At 45.1% G+C, this 14906-nt stretch overlaps 1 protein-coding gene across 1 annotated transcript in view; it reads left to right on the forward strand.

Annotated features, from left to right (window-relative positions):
- The window catches only part of nfkb1 (nuclear factor of kappa light polypeptide gene enhancer in B-cells 1), a 29034-nt gene that overhangs the window by 8025 nt on the left and 6103 nt on the right, over positions 1-14906 (forward strand). The window contains exons 5-11 of the mRNA XM_014338335.2: positions 902-1000; positions 10475-10626; positions 10703-10866; positions 10952-11110; positions 13404-13508; positions 14300-14391; positions 14476-14614. Coding sequence (XP_014193821.1) covers positions 902-1000; positions 10475-10626; positions 10703-10866; positions 10952-11110; positions 13404-13508; positions 14300-14391; positions 14476-14614 — 910 coding nt within the window. The remainder of the gene's footprint in view (positions 1-901; positions 1001-10474; positions 10627-10702; positions 10867-10951; positions 11111-13403; positions 13509-14299; positions 14392-14475; positions 14615-14906) is intronic.

Here is a 14906-nt window from a genome sequence, read left to right on the forward strand (position 1 = left end):
GACCGGTACTGGTCCATGAGTCGTTTGGTACCGGGCCGCCAGAGTTGAGGCTCATTGTCGGACATAAACCGGTCCATGGCACAAAAAAAGGTTGGGGACCGCTGCTTTAATGGACAGTGAAACACAGTTAGGTTAGGTGCAGCAAAGTGGAGCAAAGACTGAGGGGGGGGGTCAATAACAGGGTCCCCCCCTGAGTCATTAAAGAGTCAGTCATTAAAGTGAAGGATGTTAAGGTGTTAAAAGGTCCTGCGTTGAACTTACAGGTGTTATTTTAACACTGACGGAAGAAATACATTTAACGCTCATAAGACCTATTTTAGTGACCGTCTGTGGTCATTAATGATCTCTGTTATACTTTAAACAGGAAGTCTTTATTTAGCATGCTTCTCATGGTGCTGCTTGCTTTCTGTTCAAGCTTGTATTTACAGTCAAACTGAAGTATGTAAATTTGGATGTAGCCGTTGGCACGTCACCCATTGATTTTAAAGACTCATCATTAGCATTTCTGTCACCGCCATGATGTTTTTGAACGAAAGGTCAAAGTGTTAGCGGCGCTGTTTATCCCGGGAGTGGGAGGGCACTGACTTGGGTGGAGTATTTCCCATTAATTTTTGAGCTTTGAATCCTAAACATTTACACCTTTAATCTAATTTCACCCCCTAAATGTCACACCCTCCTCCCTGCCTGTATATATTTATTTGATGACAGAGCTCCTTTAAGTTCAGCTGGATTAACACTGATGACTCAACAGGAAGAAAGGGAAGCATCGCGAGTCTCAGAGTTGGATTTCACCCACCTGTTTAATGAATAATCACCTGAACGTGTGTTTAGAACAACAAGGCGACTGATTGTCAGCTGATGCATTGATACAGGTGTGCACTGTTGTCTTTGTTTTTTACAGCGCGGCTTCAGGTTCAGGTACGGCTGCGAGGGGCCGTCTCACGGCGGTCTGCCGGGGGCCACCAGCGAGAAGAACAGGAAGACCTACCCCACCGTCAAGGTAACGCTTCCTGTCTGCGCTTGTTCTCCAGGTGTCGGATGTGCAAATGTAAACCTCGTCCTGCGCACTCGCTACAGTCAGCTGACTCACCTGCAGAGCGCAGCGTTTAAACTTTCTTCCAGTTTGTTGGTCCAGGAAGTGTTTGAAGCACACAGAGTGAGCACTAAAATCAGATTGTGGTTCACTTCTGTCTGCAGCGGCAAGAGGAAATAAAACAGTTTCCTGCAGAGACTTTAATACTGCTGAGGCATCGGGCCGACTGTTTCTGTCGTTTTGCTGATTGAAGTTGTCAAACTGACTAAACCTGTTTTGAGCTGAAGCTGAAATGTGAAAGTAATGCCGTAGTGCAATTGAAGCTCTGGGAAATGATTGTTTATATCAGTTTCATCGCAGTGATTGTTCAGTGAGAGTAACACAGAGCTCCTTTAACTACAGTTATTAATAACACACGCAGCCATTAAATGAGTAATTCATCACACTGTTTCTGCTTTCACAAGCTAACACAGAGTAAGACCAGCGATGAGACCCAGTCCTGCTCTGCTGTCTGTGCTGTATACCCGAGTATCAGTATAATGACACCGAGCTCACCTGGATGTTTGGAGGCCGAGCGGTCCCTCTGTGAACTGACTGTCCTGCTGATGTTGAAGCTCACTGTTTGTTGAGACGAGCCTTATTGGATCAAACCAGCTCCCTTTTGGTTAATTTTGGCTGACGTTATCTTGCCAGTTGAAGTTTTTAGTTGTAGGAAAACAAAACCAAAGCTAGTTTTAAGGTCATGATTATACGTGACGCGGACTTGAGCCCATAAATTTCATCATCAGACGTTGATGACGAGCATCCGTGTGGATGTCCACATGCTCGCCTGTTTTTTTTTTACCGCACAGACTCACAGAATTTACATAACAGTGCGCCAACTACACATATCCCAGGCGGCAGACTTCAAGCAGCCTTCACAGGAGTATAACAGGACTGACTGCTTGGCTGTCGGGTCTCCAGCTGTCGGTGTTTGTGTCCCTTCGGCCAGCTTAATGTGGCCTTAACCTGTTCAACTGAAAAACCAAACTACACTGGACACACTGAGGCCATAAAGGCCTGTGTTCACTTACAGGCGTGTGACACCATCATACAGCTTAAAGCAAGGGTGTCAAACTTATGGCCCATGGGCCAGAGTCACCCCACTGCAGACGGCTTTGGGAAATGTGAAGGAGGTCATAGATTTGACTTTGAACTGTGTTTCAGATGAAAACCTCCTTCGGGACCATCGAAGTAACAAAGTAACAGAGTAATACAGAGTAAACAGTTAAATATCAGGTACTCTTCTATCTACTGCAGAAATTCCTTTGCTTTATTGTGATTTCACATGTTTTAGCGTCTGTGTTCAAGAGAGAAATGGGTCTATAATAATTAATATATACATTCTTATCTTTACCTTAATAGTGTGAAACAGGCTTCGTAGAGGGAGAGATCCTAGTTTAAAGCAGTCAGTGTGGGTTGGACTAAGCTGTGCAGACAGTAATGTAAAGACGTGTTTGTAAAATTCCAAAAGGAAACATTTCCGATCGGAGCATTTTCCAGATCAAAGCTTTGGCTGAGGACACTTCCAGCTGATACATGGGTTCATGCAACCCTGTTTTAAGTTCTGGTGGAATTTCAGGAATGTTAAGTTTGGCTAGAAAGTCATTAATTGTGTTGCAGTTAGTTTGTGATCCTGAGGTGTAGAGCTCTGAGTAAAAGTTCTTTAATACATCGCCAAAAGTTGGTTCTGTTCATCTGGACATCCAGATGAACAGAACCAACTTTTGGCGATTTACTTACCCGGATGATTGAGCATGCATCAGGATGTCCCTGAATACATGATTCACTTTTTCATGAGCTGTGAAAGTTTAAGAAGACTTGGCAGTTATCTATCAGGTTTGTCGCCGTTCAGTTGAGTATGTTGTTTGTAGGTCAAGCCTCGTTTTGAGTTCAACATACTTTTTAAAAATTGTCTGTTTAACCTGGTGCATTAACATATTTTGTTCGTGAGCGGCTTGTTTTTGCTGAATAAGTAGTAATTTGGCCTTAAAGGCATCCCATACAACAAGGCTGGAAGTCTCTGGGGAGGAGTTAGTAGCAAAGCAAAAGTCTATCTCATCTTCTGTCATTAGACAGAAGGGTTGAGTTGAAATCCCGTTGTAGGTGGGTGTGAAATAACTACACTGTGATTGGCACAGGAGTGGACCTGCTGCAGGCATTAAGTGTCAGTGATAGCGTAAACGATTCTCCAATACGTGTGGTACACGTGTGAGAGGTCTCTCTCGAGAGCTGAATCAAATGATTAGTTCATCACCAGGCCTCTGGAGAACTTCAAGAAGTGTTGAGGAGGTAATTTAGCCATTTAAATAAGCTCTGGTGGATCAAGGACGCATCTAAAACCCGCAGGACACCAGAACTGGGTCTAACCAACAATTAAAATCATCCCCCGGGATGAGAGAGTACTTATTTAAGGCAGGTTTGAAGAGAGTCTCGTCATCTCTATTCGGAGCATAAACATTTACTAGAGCGACCAAAGTGTTGCACAATTTCCCACTGACTATAACAACTGTGCAGATTTGTGTGCTACAACATCCCGGGCCTCAAAGGGAATATTCTTGACGATCATATCGTGCTTTAGCCTGGAAACGTGAGTGGAAGCACCGGCACCTCCACCGTGGGAGGACACGTCCAGTATTTTTACTTTTCAATTTTTAATGAATATTTACTGCATACCTAGGATGTTTGTGGATTCCTGGGGATGACTAAAGTATCTACTTAATCTGTCTAATGTAATCTGAATAGTGTTTGTTTTTTCTTGTATGACGATTCAGTGTGTGGTTAGACGTTTTCATGCTGACATGAAGGGGAGTTTCACGGGTCTGCCCTACTTAAGGTCAAAGTGGGCAGCATGTGGCCCACGATGTGAAACGAGTCTGACATCTGTGTCTTAAAGGGTTGCATTAACTTGTAACGAGTTTAAAATCACAAAAATGTTGTGTTATGAATGTGTCGTAACAATATCATAGACTCAAACCTCTCTTGGGAGTCGTCTTAAGGATCCTGTGATTTAGATATTGAGTTCTCAGTGAAGGTCTCGTTTACTCGTTTACTACACGTGGGCGATAATGCATTGAGTATTTAAAGCATGTAAAAAAAAGAGAAGAGAAAAGTTGCATAAATCACATTTAAAGGAAGTGTGCAGGGTTTGCCCCTGCTTACTTGTGATTTAGGAACCAGCTGTTAAACAATGCGTCGCTGCGTCTGCTTGAACAGGTCAAAACGAGTCGCGTGAAGCCGTCGTTTCAGCGGCGTTACAAAGCTGCACGGTCTTTTCTCGTGAGCAGGGGAGAGGCTGGTGTTTACTATTGTCTGCCGAAGGGTGGTTTTGTTTCACTGTGGTTTTGGTCAGAGGTGACCGTCGCTGGCTTTAGAAGCCGGGGCGCTCTTGTTTCCACCCCGCGCTCTGTATGAGACTGACACAAGCACACGAGCTCGAGTTTCCTGTCGTGTTGTTTCTGTTGATGTTTAGTTTGGAGTCTGAAGCTCCCACATGTTCCGACCAAACCAGAAAACATGGGAAATCCCCAGATTCCTGCTTCTGTCTTTGTCTCGCTGACATTAAAACTATATGAAAGCTGATTAAAGAGATCCAGACTTTCAGACACAGGTCAGAACAGGAAGTGTTCGTTATAAAAAAAATCATATGAGCTCATTTGTTTTCTGTACGTAGTCAAAACAGTTGCGTACGAGCTGAGAAGGACACGTTTTTTCTTGATGTAGAATCTGAATAAAAATGATTCATTTTTGGACACAATGGGCTAAAAGAAGTTTATTTCAGTCACGCTTTGCTCTCTGCCCTTTAACTGAGTACATACAAAAGATGGACGTAGAACTCTGACAGAACCTCCTGGTTTTGGAAACGCTGGTTTAACGCCTGGCATTTTGACTGCCGCCATATTGTTTTTTTTTTAAGCTTGATCTTTTCCTTCCTGGTTGTCGTCTTCTTCTTCTTCTTCTTCTTCTTCTTCTTTTTTTTTTTCTTAATCTTTTTGATCTAAAGCCCAAGATTGTCTTCTTATTCTTGTCTTTCTTGGTCTTCTTCTTCTTCTTCTCCTTCTTCCTAAGTCGTGGTTACTGTGCGGCAGTGATTCACGCAGTCTCGTAAACTTGATGTTGTCAAAACACCTTTTCTGCCGTCATCGCAGCAGCCGATGGTTTTTGACTTTGTTTTAAAGTCGAGGGATCTTTGGAGGAGCTGCAGCTTTTGTTGCTTCAGCGTTGGCTGATGCTCAGTTCGTCACGTTATGCTACGTGTGGAGAAGAAGCATTTAAAAGGAACAGAAGGTGACCAGTGGTACACCGAGCGCTGTAACGTAAGGACAACATGGGCTCATATGCATCAGCTGGGTGTACGATAGGCATGAATGAGATGAAGTCACTGACACAAATGAGGAAGTGTTCCTCCCACTCGCCGTGTTTGATCTGTGGGTCGTGTTAGAGAGATGTTGATGATGGTGAGTTTGCATGTTGAGGCTGCAGAGTGGGAAAACCCCTCCAGCTCTGGCAGGACCAGTGGGACGATGACTAGTCTGACTCACTCGACTCACCCGCTCCATCTCTCTGTTTTTTTAAAATTGATAAGGCATCTGTCACCTTCACTGCCTGCGTCCCGTGGTGTCATGCTCTGTGTACGTACTCTGCTCTAATGTGTTCTCGTGAAGTTCCCCTGAAGTTTCCACAAGAGTTTTTGTTTTTCTAAACTACTGACTTTTCGTGCCTGTAGTTTCTTAAAGATTTCTGAGGAAGTTTTCTGGATAAAATTGGAATTTCCCTTTAAGGTTCTCGCAGTGATGAACATTATACACCTTTAAGACTTTAAAGTTTTTTTTTAAACTCGAGCAGACTTACCAGAGATCTACTCAAGCAGCTTAAGCCACGAGTTATTTTTGTGACTGATGATGGTGTTAATAGTGGAACGAGGTAAATCAATGTGCCCTGAGTCATTCCTGCTTTCATGAACATCAAGTTTTATTCAAGAGGATCTGAAAGCAGCGACTGATGGACTCACTGGGGCAATCATCGAGCCTGACAGGTGCTTTACCTGGCACAGGATCATCCATGCCACAAAGTTTTGAAGAATAAAACCAGATTTGAAGCTGCAGCTTCATGAAGCCAGATGTTAAGTTTAATCAAAAACAACTGCAACAAAAAGTGAGGAAACGGCCTGTTTTATTCCTTAATACCAACATTAAAGTGTTTTATGCATTTTATTTATGCTCGATGCATGAAATCCACCGGAATAAAAAACACTGTGATAGAAATATTAGCGGCCTGCAGTGTGTGATGAATGTGGAGCGCTCACGTTGGAGAAGAAAACAGGAAAATGTCTGAGCGCGTGTTAACCACAGGCCTTATTTCAGGCGAATCAAACTTGTAGAAACGGTGAGTGCAAAATGCAAACTCATTCAGAAAGTTTATTTATTCAGATCAGAACAGTCCCTTTTTTCCCTCTCGCTGCCTCAGCCCGGCCACAGCGCACACACCGGGACAACTTGGTGAATGTTTGGATTTACTTAGTGTCTGAACCAACTTTGGCATCATTAGCGTAAAACAAACATCCCCAGTAGCTGCACGCAGACTTCATCCCACAGCTGCTTTTCCTCACAATATTCCTAGAGACTCCAATAAACACTCGGAGCTCCTGCACGGATCGGATCTGTGCTCCGAGCGCTTTAGTTTTCTGACATCAGATGAAGTTTCAGCAAAATCTTCTGCTGGCCCGGACCTGTCCGAGAGCTCTCTGCAAACCACACACACACAAACACACCTCTGCTGTGTTTCATGTCTGTTGGGAATTTCCTCTCCTTGACACCCACATGTAATTACAAGGAAGTGGAGTTGCGTCACAAACAGGAAAGGTGCCGAGTTTCAGCTCGCAGATGAAAGCTCTGCATCCAGAGGTGTAATATCTGCGTTCGCGCCCACTCTGGCCCAGAAATACTGACATATTTAACCCTTTGTTGTTCACTCGTGGTCACACAGCGGTGCTGCACAGACTACAGGCTGCCTCAGCGGGTGAAACTCATCAGGTACAGAGAGACAGAAACAAAAACACATTCGGTTGTTGGATTTAAATTACTGTCGTCATTTTGTACTCGGAGGCACCACTTTGAATTTTCCACAGCCTGATGGTTCATGACATTTCATATTTGTGGTGATGTAGATTAATCCCGAGCTTCACTTTCATCGGTTATCAGACGTTATACGTCTGCTCACTTGACTTTTCTGCTTCTTTATGAGGGCTGAGAGTCTTTCATATTTATCGAGGACAAACCTCCAAAGCTGAAAGCTAAAGCTGGTGTGGAAGTGTTCGAACATTCCCCACAGAGCAGCTTGGTTTGGTCTCTGTGGATAGGTTCCCTCTTCATAACGATTCTCTCATCCCAACCAGTCGCAGCAGATGGCCCCGCCCCTCCCTGAACCTGGTTCTGCCGGAGGATTCTTCCTGTTAAAAGGGAGTTTTTCCTTCCCACTGCCGCCAAAGTGCTTGCTCATAGGGGGTCATATGATTGTTGGGTTTTTCTCTGTATGTATTATTGTAGGGTCTACCTTACAACATAAAGCCCCTTGAGGCAACTGTTGTGATTTGGCGCTGTATAAATAAAATCAAATTGAACTGAGTGGGTGAGTTGGGGCGTGGCTACGTTGATTGACAGAAGCCAGATGGATAGATACTGAGGAAAATTCTGTTACGGCAGCAGGATGATGAATAAAAATGGTGCCATCCACAGTAAAGAGGCGCATAGTGAGGGCCTTTTACTGCCAGAGATGCAGAACATTTAGACTTGTGATGGCTCCACCCCTATATTTATTTGGAATTTCTATTTATAAAAGACTCGACTAGAGGAGATGAGGTTTCAGGTGAGTACATAATAAATAATTATCTCTTCCCTCGGCATTCACAAGCTTAAATCTCGACCTTCACAAGAGACAGAGGTTAAACTAAATCAAACCAACTCCTCCTAATACGCCTGCTCCAATGAGTGAAATCAAGCGCTCCCAATGACATTTAATATGTAAAATAACCAAGCCCTTTGTCTCAGTGTGGTCCAATATGGGGTCACCAGGAAGTGTAGGTCCTGTGTTTAATATTTGGTCCTCCAAAGGGGACTGGACCCAGCCCTGCAACAACCTGGGAGGCAGCTGAAACTGGCTAACTGGTTGTATCAGCTGACCTTTCAAAATAAGAGAGAGCAAATTGTCCATCATTAGATGTTTAAATGTAAAAATCAGTGCTTAGATAAACATGAGTGCTCAGGTTTCATTATGGCAATTGGCATTGCACATACTGCCCTCCTCTCTGCAGTTTAGCTTCATCGGGAGCAGTGAAGGCTGATCACTGAGCGCTTCTCTGCAAACTCCACTTGGCTGCTTCACCGTGCTGGGAACGTCAGAGACCTCAGGTAGTTAGTGTGGGCGTGTTTGAACCAGGAAACCATCAGACAGCAATGCTCGCTGTGTTTCTAGGAACTGGGTTTGTCTGCCAGAGCGCTTCGAGTGGCCCACAGCACCGGGAAGAGGAAGTGGGCTAGTGTTTATTTACTGCTGCAACGTTCCTGCAGGCAAATGTCTGCAGCAACATCATTTGTACATGCACACGTGTGTGCACGGTAGAAACGGGAACAGATTTCCTTTCCGCAAACTCAGTTTACCTCAGAGTGCAATTAGATAGAGAGATAACTTTTAATTTAGGGCGTGGAGAAACCTCAACGACAAAGTGAAGGAAATCATAACGAGAGAAAAAGTTACAAGTTGAAGTTTTACTTCCTCTGAAGGAATCTTACAGATTGTTTGGTTTTGGTTTGGCAGATTAAGAAATGCACTCTCAGTGTTTGTAATTCCGGAACGGGAACAGTTATCTGGATTCAGGCTTGAATGTCTTAAATGTGACTTTGAAAAGGATCCGCGGTTCCTGACCTGATCACAGATAAAGTTTTTTTTTATCAGAGATAAAATGTTTCGTAGCTCATTCAAAGTTTAGCTGCTTTCACACTGTACGAAATCTCCACTGATGTGTGCGCTGTGCTCAGACTGAACGAGCTTTCAGCCACGCCTCTAATGACTCGGCAGTATTCTCAGGTATCGATCAGCTCCAGCTGGCAGTGCGATGCCTTCACACGTGTCTATAGGTTTCTATAAGTTACTATGTTGCTGTTGAATTTGGTGCTGCAGCTCTTTGGAACAGAAGGATGCACACTCGTTAAAAGTGTGCAGGGTTTTTTTTTTAATTTCACTGGAAATATGGTTATTGCAGGTTTCCTTGAAAAGCTGTGAAATAATTGGAAGGCTGTGCCCCCCGGTACAGTTGGGACTGACTCACTTTTGCAGTCTGAATTGGACTTTAGAAGAAATGCAGGTTTTACTTCAGGGAAAACTTCAGTTATATTTCTCTAACCTCGTCTCTTCGGTATAAATATAGGTATAAATGAGGCATTAATGAGCACCTGTGTGTTTCACAGCTGAAACTCATAAGCTTCAGACTCGTTTTTATTTTACAGAATCTGTTTAATGTAATCACCTGATAGAGATCAGCGCGCTTTCATGTTTCTGTCTGATGTTCGGACAGGGGATGAAAACACGTCTTTGCGAGATCTGTTAAAAAGGAGGTGAGGCGGCGTGAAACTGCGTCCGCTGAAGTTTGGCTGGTATCGTGAGTCATCCGTACCAGGAGAAAGTTTTTTCTGAACCGCAGCAGAGAAGCGCCGAGGGCAGAAAAATCCAAAGTGCCCTGAATCTGTCACCGTGAGTCATCTCTGGATCTCCGAATGACTTCTCTGAAACCACATCCATCCAGTCTGACCTCTCCCTCATTTGACAGACTCTAACAATCCACACCGAGCGTCCTTCAGCACAGTCACTGTTTAAGGTTCAGCAGAAGCGCATTTCCGCTCAGACTCAGTGTGTTGGCGATAAGCTGGTCTCCTGATTTGAAGACCAAAACATGGCAAAGATTATTTTCATGCATCAGCGACAGATGACAGATGAAGTTCCCTCTGTGATCCAGAACTTTGCAGGATTCAGAAAAACTCCTAAACTTGATCTGATCGGCATTATTTCTCCATTTCACAGCCAGGAGCCACATTCAGATGTGATTTATAAGAATATTAGAATATCAGAGCTGGAAGGCGAGTCTGGGATTGAATTGTAGGTTCATCAGCTGATCCCACGTGCCGATATGAGCCTGGAAAGTTTACCCATAATGCACTTTTTGAAGCTTTCTCCAGTGGATTATGGAGATCAGATCATCCAGGGTCCCATCAGTGGTGTCTGCTGCTCTGCCTCACAGACATTAAACTGATGCTCACAGCAGGTTATAGTGAGCCTGGTTTAGTCTTAACACTGTGAGTCTTGGAGCAAAGTTGCAGATATTTATGGTGGTTATCTGTGCGTGTGTTTCAGATCTGTAACTACCAGGGTCAGGCCCGGGTGGTGGTCCAGCTGGTGACGGCGCTGACCCCCGTCCCTCACCTGCACGCTCACAGTCTGGTGGGAAAACAGTGCGATAAAGGAATCTGCATTGCTGACCTGCAGTCCAAAGACTCCACCATCAGGTCTGCATCTCTCTCACACACACGCAGTGAAGCCCGTAAAAAAGATCGTATGTGACGCTCAGTTTATTTCTCATAGCTTCCCGAACCTGGGGATCCTCCACGTGACGAAGAAGAACGTGGCAAAGACTCTGGAGGAGCGGATGATCGAGGCCTTCAAGCTGGGATACAACTGCGGGGTCTCCATCCACCCCGACATCGACAGTGTTCAGGGGGAGGTCAGAGTCCCTCGAGAAATCACAGGTGAGTGAGACACATAACAAAGTTTAAATTCGGGATGTTTTATCTGTTTCATCGTTGACTCTCGCCCTCCTCTCTCTGTCTTCAGAGCACCACCTCAGTGTGATCAGAAATGCTGCCTCTTCTCAGGCCAAAGAGATGGACCTCAGCGTGGTTCGGCTCATGTTCACGGCGTTCCTCCCCGACAGCGACGGCGGCTTCTCCAGGCGGCTCGAGCCCGTGGTGTCCGAGCCGATCTACGACAGCAGTGAGTCCAGGCATTTCTAATCTTCTCCCTCCAGCAGGAAGGTTTGCAGGTCCGTCCACGATGCGTTTAGGGCTCGGAGGAAAGTGTAACTTTGACTGTTTTAATCTCGTGAGATCTGCTTTGAAGGTACCGCCTGAGTCTTTGAACCACATGAAAGATGTTTCGTTTTCGCTTCAGTCCCATTTTGTGCTTGCTTGCGGTGTCGCTCTCAGTCTCATTTTTTCCACCTGCAGCTCGAACTAAAACCTGAGCAAACTTTACAGATGTGCGAGATAAGATTCTGGTTGCTGCACTTTGTCCCTGAGGTAGTGACAGTCTGTGTAATGCTACAACGGGGATTTATTGAAGAGCGACTCACAGAGAAACGGTTTGTGTGGCGGGACTTTTTACACGTGTACTTAAAGATGAGGAGATGAAGATTATTAAGGTTTGCAGAGGCAGTTTGCTGCCATTTCCTGTACTTCTCTTTAGTGTTGGATCTGTTTCACATTACTGAAATGTCCGACTGAATGACCGGTGATTATTGCGAGTCTGACAGACCTGAAACAAGCTGGATGTAATGCAGTTGGTTGCCCACAGAATTCTTTCCTTTGACTTTAATAAATGCCTGCAGCCTCACCAGGCATGCAATAAAAAAAGAGTGAGGTTTGGTCATAATGCTCCAAGTTCTGCAAGTCCTGCAGGTCAGCTGTTCCACATCTCGGCTGTACAAACATCAGACTTACCTGCTAAGTTATTGCTAATGCTAATGCTAATAAGGTTGTGTTGATTATTGAAATGATAAAGCTGCTCATAAATTAGTGCTCTTTGGGGCACAGGTGTAGACCACCTGGTTGAGTCCTTGTCCATAAAAGCCAAAACTAAAAAAAATGAATCCATTATTTGGAGCTTGTCCTCAAAACTTTCCCGTTTCCTTTCATCAGCTCTAATCTTGTCATTGTAACCTGACCGTGTGTTTGTCAAAGTGAACAACCCTTCAACCGGTCGGAGCACACACCTGCAGGTGTCACCGACAAATTGAATTAAAGCCCACAGAGAAACCTGTTAGATGTGCACACCGAGCTGCGCACGGACTCGACGCCTACTTCAGTTTGCTCCGATCAGTTTTAAGAAAAATGAAAACGGGTTTTAAAGTGAAGCTTTGAGTCTTGGTCTGCGCTGAGAGATGATCATGTGTGAAGTTTTGTGTTGGACCGTAGATTCGATGGATCATTGGTTCCTACATACTGAACCTCAGCTCCAGGCCCCATGTTTCGGTCTGAAGTGTTGAAAGTTTATGAAGTTTGTCATTTATATGTGTTGGATTTGTGGTTTGAAAATGTTAAATGTAGAGAAACAGCTGAATAAAGCGACTGGTCGGAATCGGAGGATCGCTCTGGACTGAAGATCGGCGCTTGCGTCTCGTCAGGCCGCTCGGTTTCGTTTCCCTCTTCCTGCTGAAGCTGCTTCGCTCTCTGTGCTGCACTTCCTCTCAGAGGACTGAACTCGACTCCGAGTTCATCGTTTCAGCCCTGCTCTGCACTTTCATTTTACCGGCAGGAAACATTTCACACACTTTTCTCTTCTCGATTCGCCAGTTTTCACTCTTTTACTTTTGGTTTTGGGACTTATCATTTTTTTAATTGCTAGACTTTCCTTTACCAGTTGCAGTAGACCCTCAGGGTTCAGGGTTCAGGCCAGCTTCAGTGTAATAGTAGTGAGCAGGAGTGGATCACCTGTTACAGCTACAGCGTGCCAGCGTTTGCTGTGCATCTGCAAGCTGCTTTGAAACCCACCTCCACCTCAGCTCCTTTTCATCCAGTTTCCACTTCCTGCGTTCTGTATGAATCCTGCTGTCCTCTCCTCTCACAAACCTGTCCACAGTCATGGACGTACCTAAACTACCAGGACCCGTCCTGGCGGTGACTGCAAACTTCACAACTTCCTGTTGACTTTGTCTAGGAGAAGCGACGCGTCTGTGATCTATTTTAGCATCTGTGGACACGTGCTCAGTGCCTCTATTTGATCTTACAGTGTGCTGTGGTTTGAAGACCTCAGCCTGTCCAGCACAGACAGGAACCCGTTCACAGCCCCTGTAACTTTGTGTTACAATTACACTTAAAACCCCCTCATGGTGTCTTTTCTGGCCCTGATCTCGAACACAAACCTTTGAGTGATGTAAAAGTGTGGTTACTTTACCTTAGAGTGATGGTGCAAAAAAAAAAAAAACCCTCCCCTTTGAAGATGCGTAGCTCTTGAGGAAGCCTCGGGTAGGTAGATCTCTGACAGCAGCTGTTTCTCTTTTCGCCCTCAGAGGCTCCGAACGCCTCCAACCTGAAGATCGTGAGGATGGATCGGACCGCCGGCTGCGTGACCGGAGGAGAGGAGGTCTACCTGCTCTGCGACAAAGTCCAGAAAGGTGAGCTTTCCGAGCAGAGCTTTTCCTGTTTTCTGTTTGACATATATAAGTTCGGGTGCGGGACGCTCATATTAAACATGGACGCAATTTAAAATAATGAGGTCAGAAGAAGCACAAAGGGGGAGGAGCTAAAACACGGCATGCAGAGCTGCTCCAGTAAACAGCTGGAAATGAGCAGGGCTGTTTGGAAGGCTGGTTCTGGTTTTTAAAGCACCTCGGAGCAAACATGCATGCAGGTTATTTTAAGGGCTGCTAAAAAGTCTCTCAAGTAGTGATTTTTTTCTTTTTAACTTTATTTGATGACGTTTCCGTGCAGTTGAGTGTAAGTGAGGTGAATCTGAGCAGTTTTTCCTGGTTGGAGCTGTGTCAGTGCTGTTGGAGGAAGTCCTGCTTCAGGGAATTCCCCTCCAACGTACAAATCCCACAGGAGGAAGAGTTGGATTCGGGCTGCCGCCTGCTCCGCTTCCAAGGTTTCTCTGAGAGAACCGATGTGCTCTGAGATCACGGTGGTCTGGCCTCCAGCAGCGGGGCAATGTTATTAATTATCAGTAGCCTGGTCCGGATCTCGTTATGTTGATGATTCTCCATGACGTACACTGCACAAAAGGTGAAAACCAGGATTACCCCTGAGGTTATCACAGGCCTCTGGATTAGCACGATCAAGATCTGAGAGCTGATTTTAAGCCACGTGAACAAAGGTTGATCTTTATGCAGTGCATCTGAGCTAGAGATGCTCCCAAGGCCTGAAAGCGAACTATGAAACCATGGTGACCTGATGTTTGCATTTGCAGATGACATCCAGGTTCGGTTCTATGAGGAGGATGACTCGGGTCTCACCTGGGAGGCTCTGGGAGACTTCTCCCCCACAGACGTCCACAGACAGGTGAGCATTCCTGCATTCGGAGCTGCTACTTTGACCTGCAGGTGTTGGGAGTGTCATTAACCATGCCCGTTACTGCGCCGACAGTTCGCCATTGTATTTAAGACGCCGAAGTATCGAGACCAGAACCTGCAGAAACCGACGTCTGTGTTCGTCCAGCTGAAGAGGAAGTCCGACAACGAGACCAGCGAGCCTAAACCCTTCACCTACCACCCCCAGATCTTAGGTAGGTCACATGACCCCGGTCTTCCTCTGGAGTTGGCCAGAAATGAATCAACTCAGGTAATGCGTTACCTGCAGGTTCCTAATACTCCTCTCAGGCCTTTATCTCTTCTTCTTCCCCCACAGCCTGATTTTACTTTCACTTTCAACAAAAAGAAAATTAATAAAACTCCAAATTATTAAAAAAAACCCACTGGAACGATTACAAGCAAATCAGCTGGAAACATTAATAAATAGCAGCGGAAAATTTCAATATTTATATTAATGTTTTTAGCATCTGTGTCCCAACACTGCCC

This window comes from Haplochromis burtoni, unplaced genomic scaffold (genome assembly GCF_018398535.1).
Source record: "Haplochromis burtoni strain Fernald_Lab_line unplaced genomic scaffold, NCSU_Asbu1 Contig_217, whole genome shotgun sequence".
Taxonomy (NCBI): Eukaryota; Metazoa; Chordata; class Actinopteri; order Cichliformes; family Cichlidae; genus Haplochromis; species Haplochromis burtoni.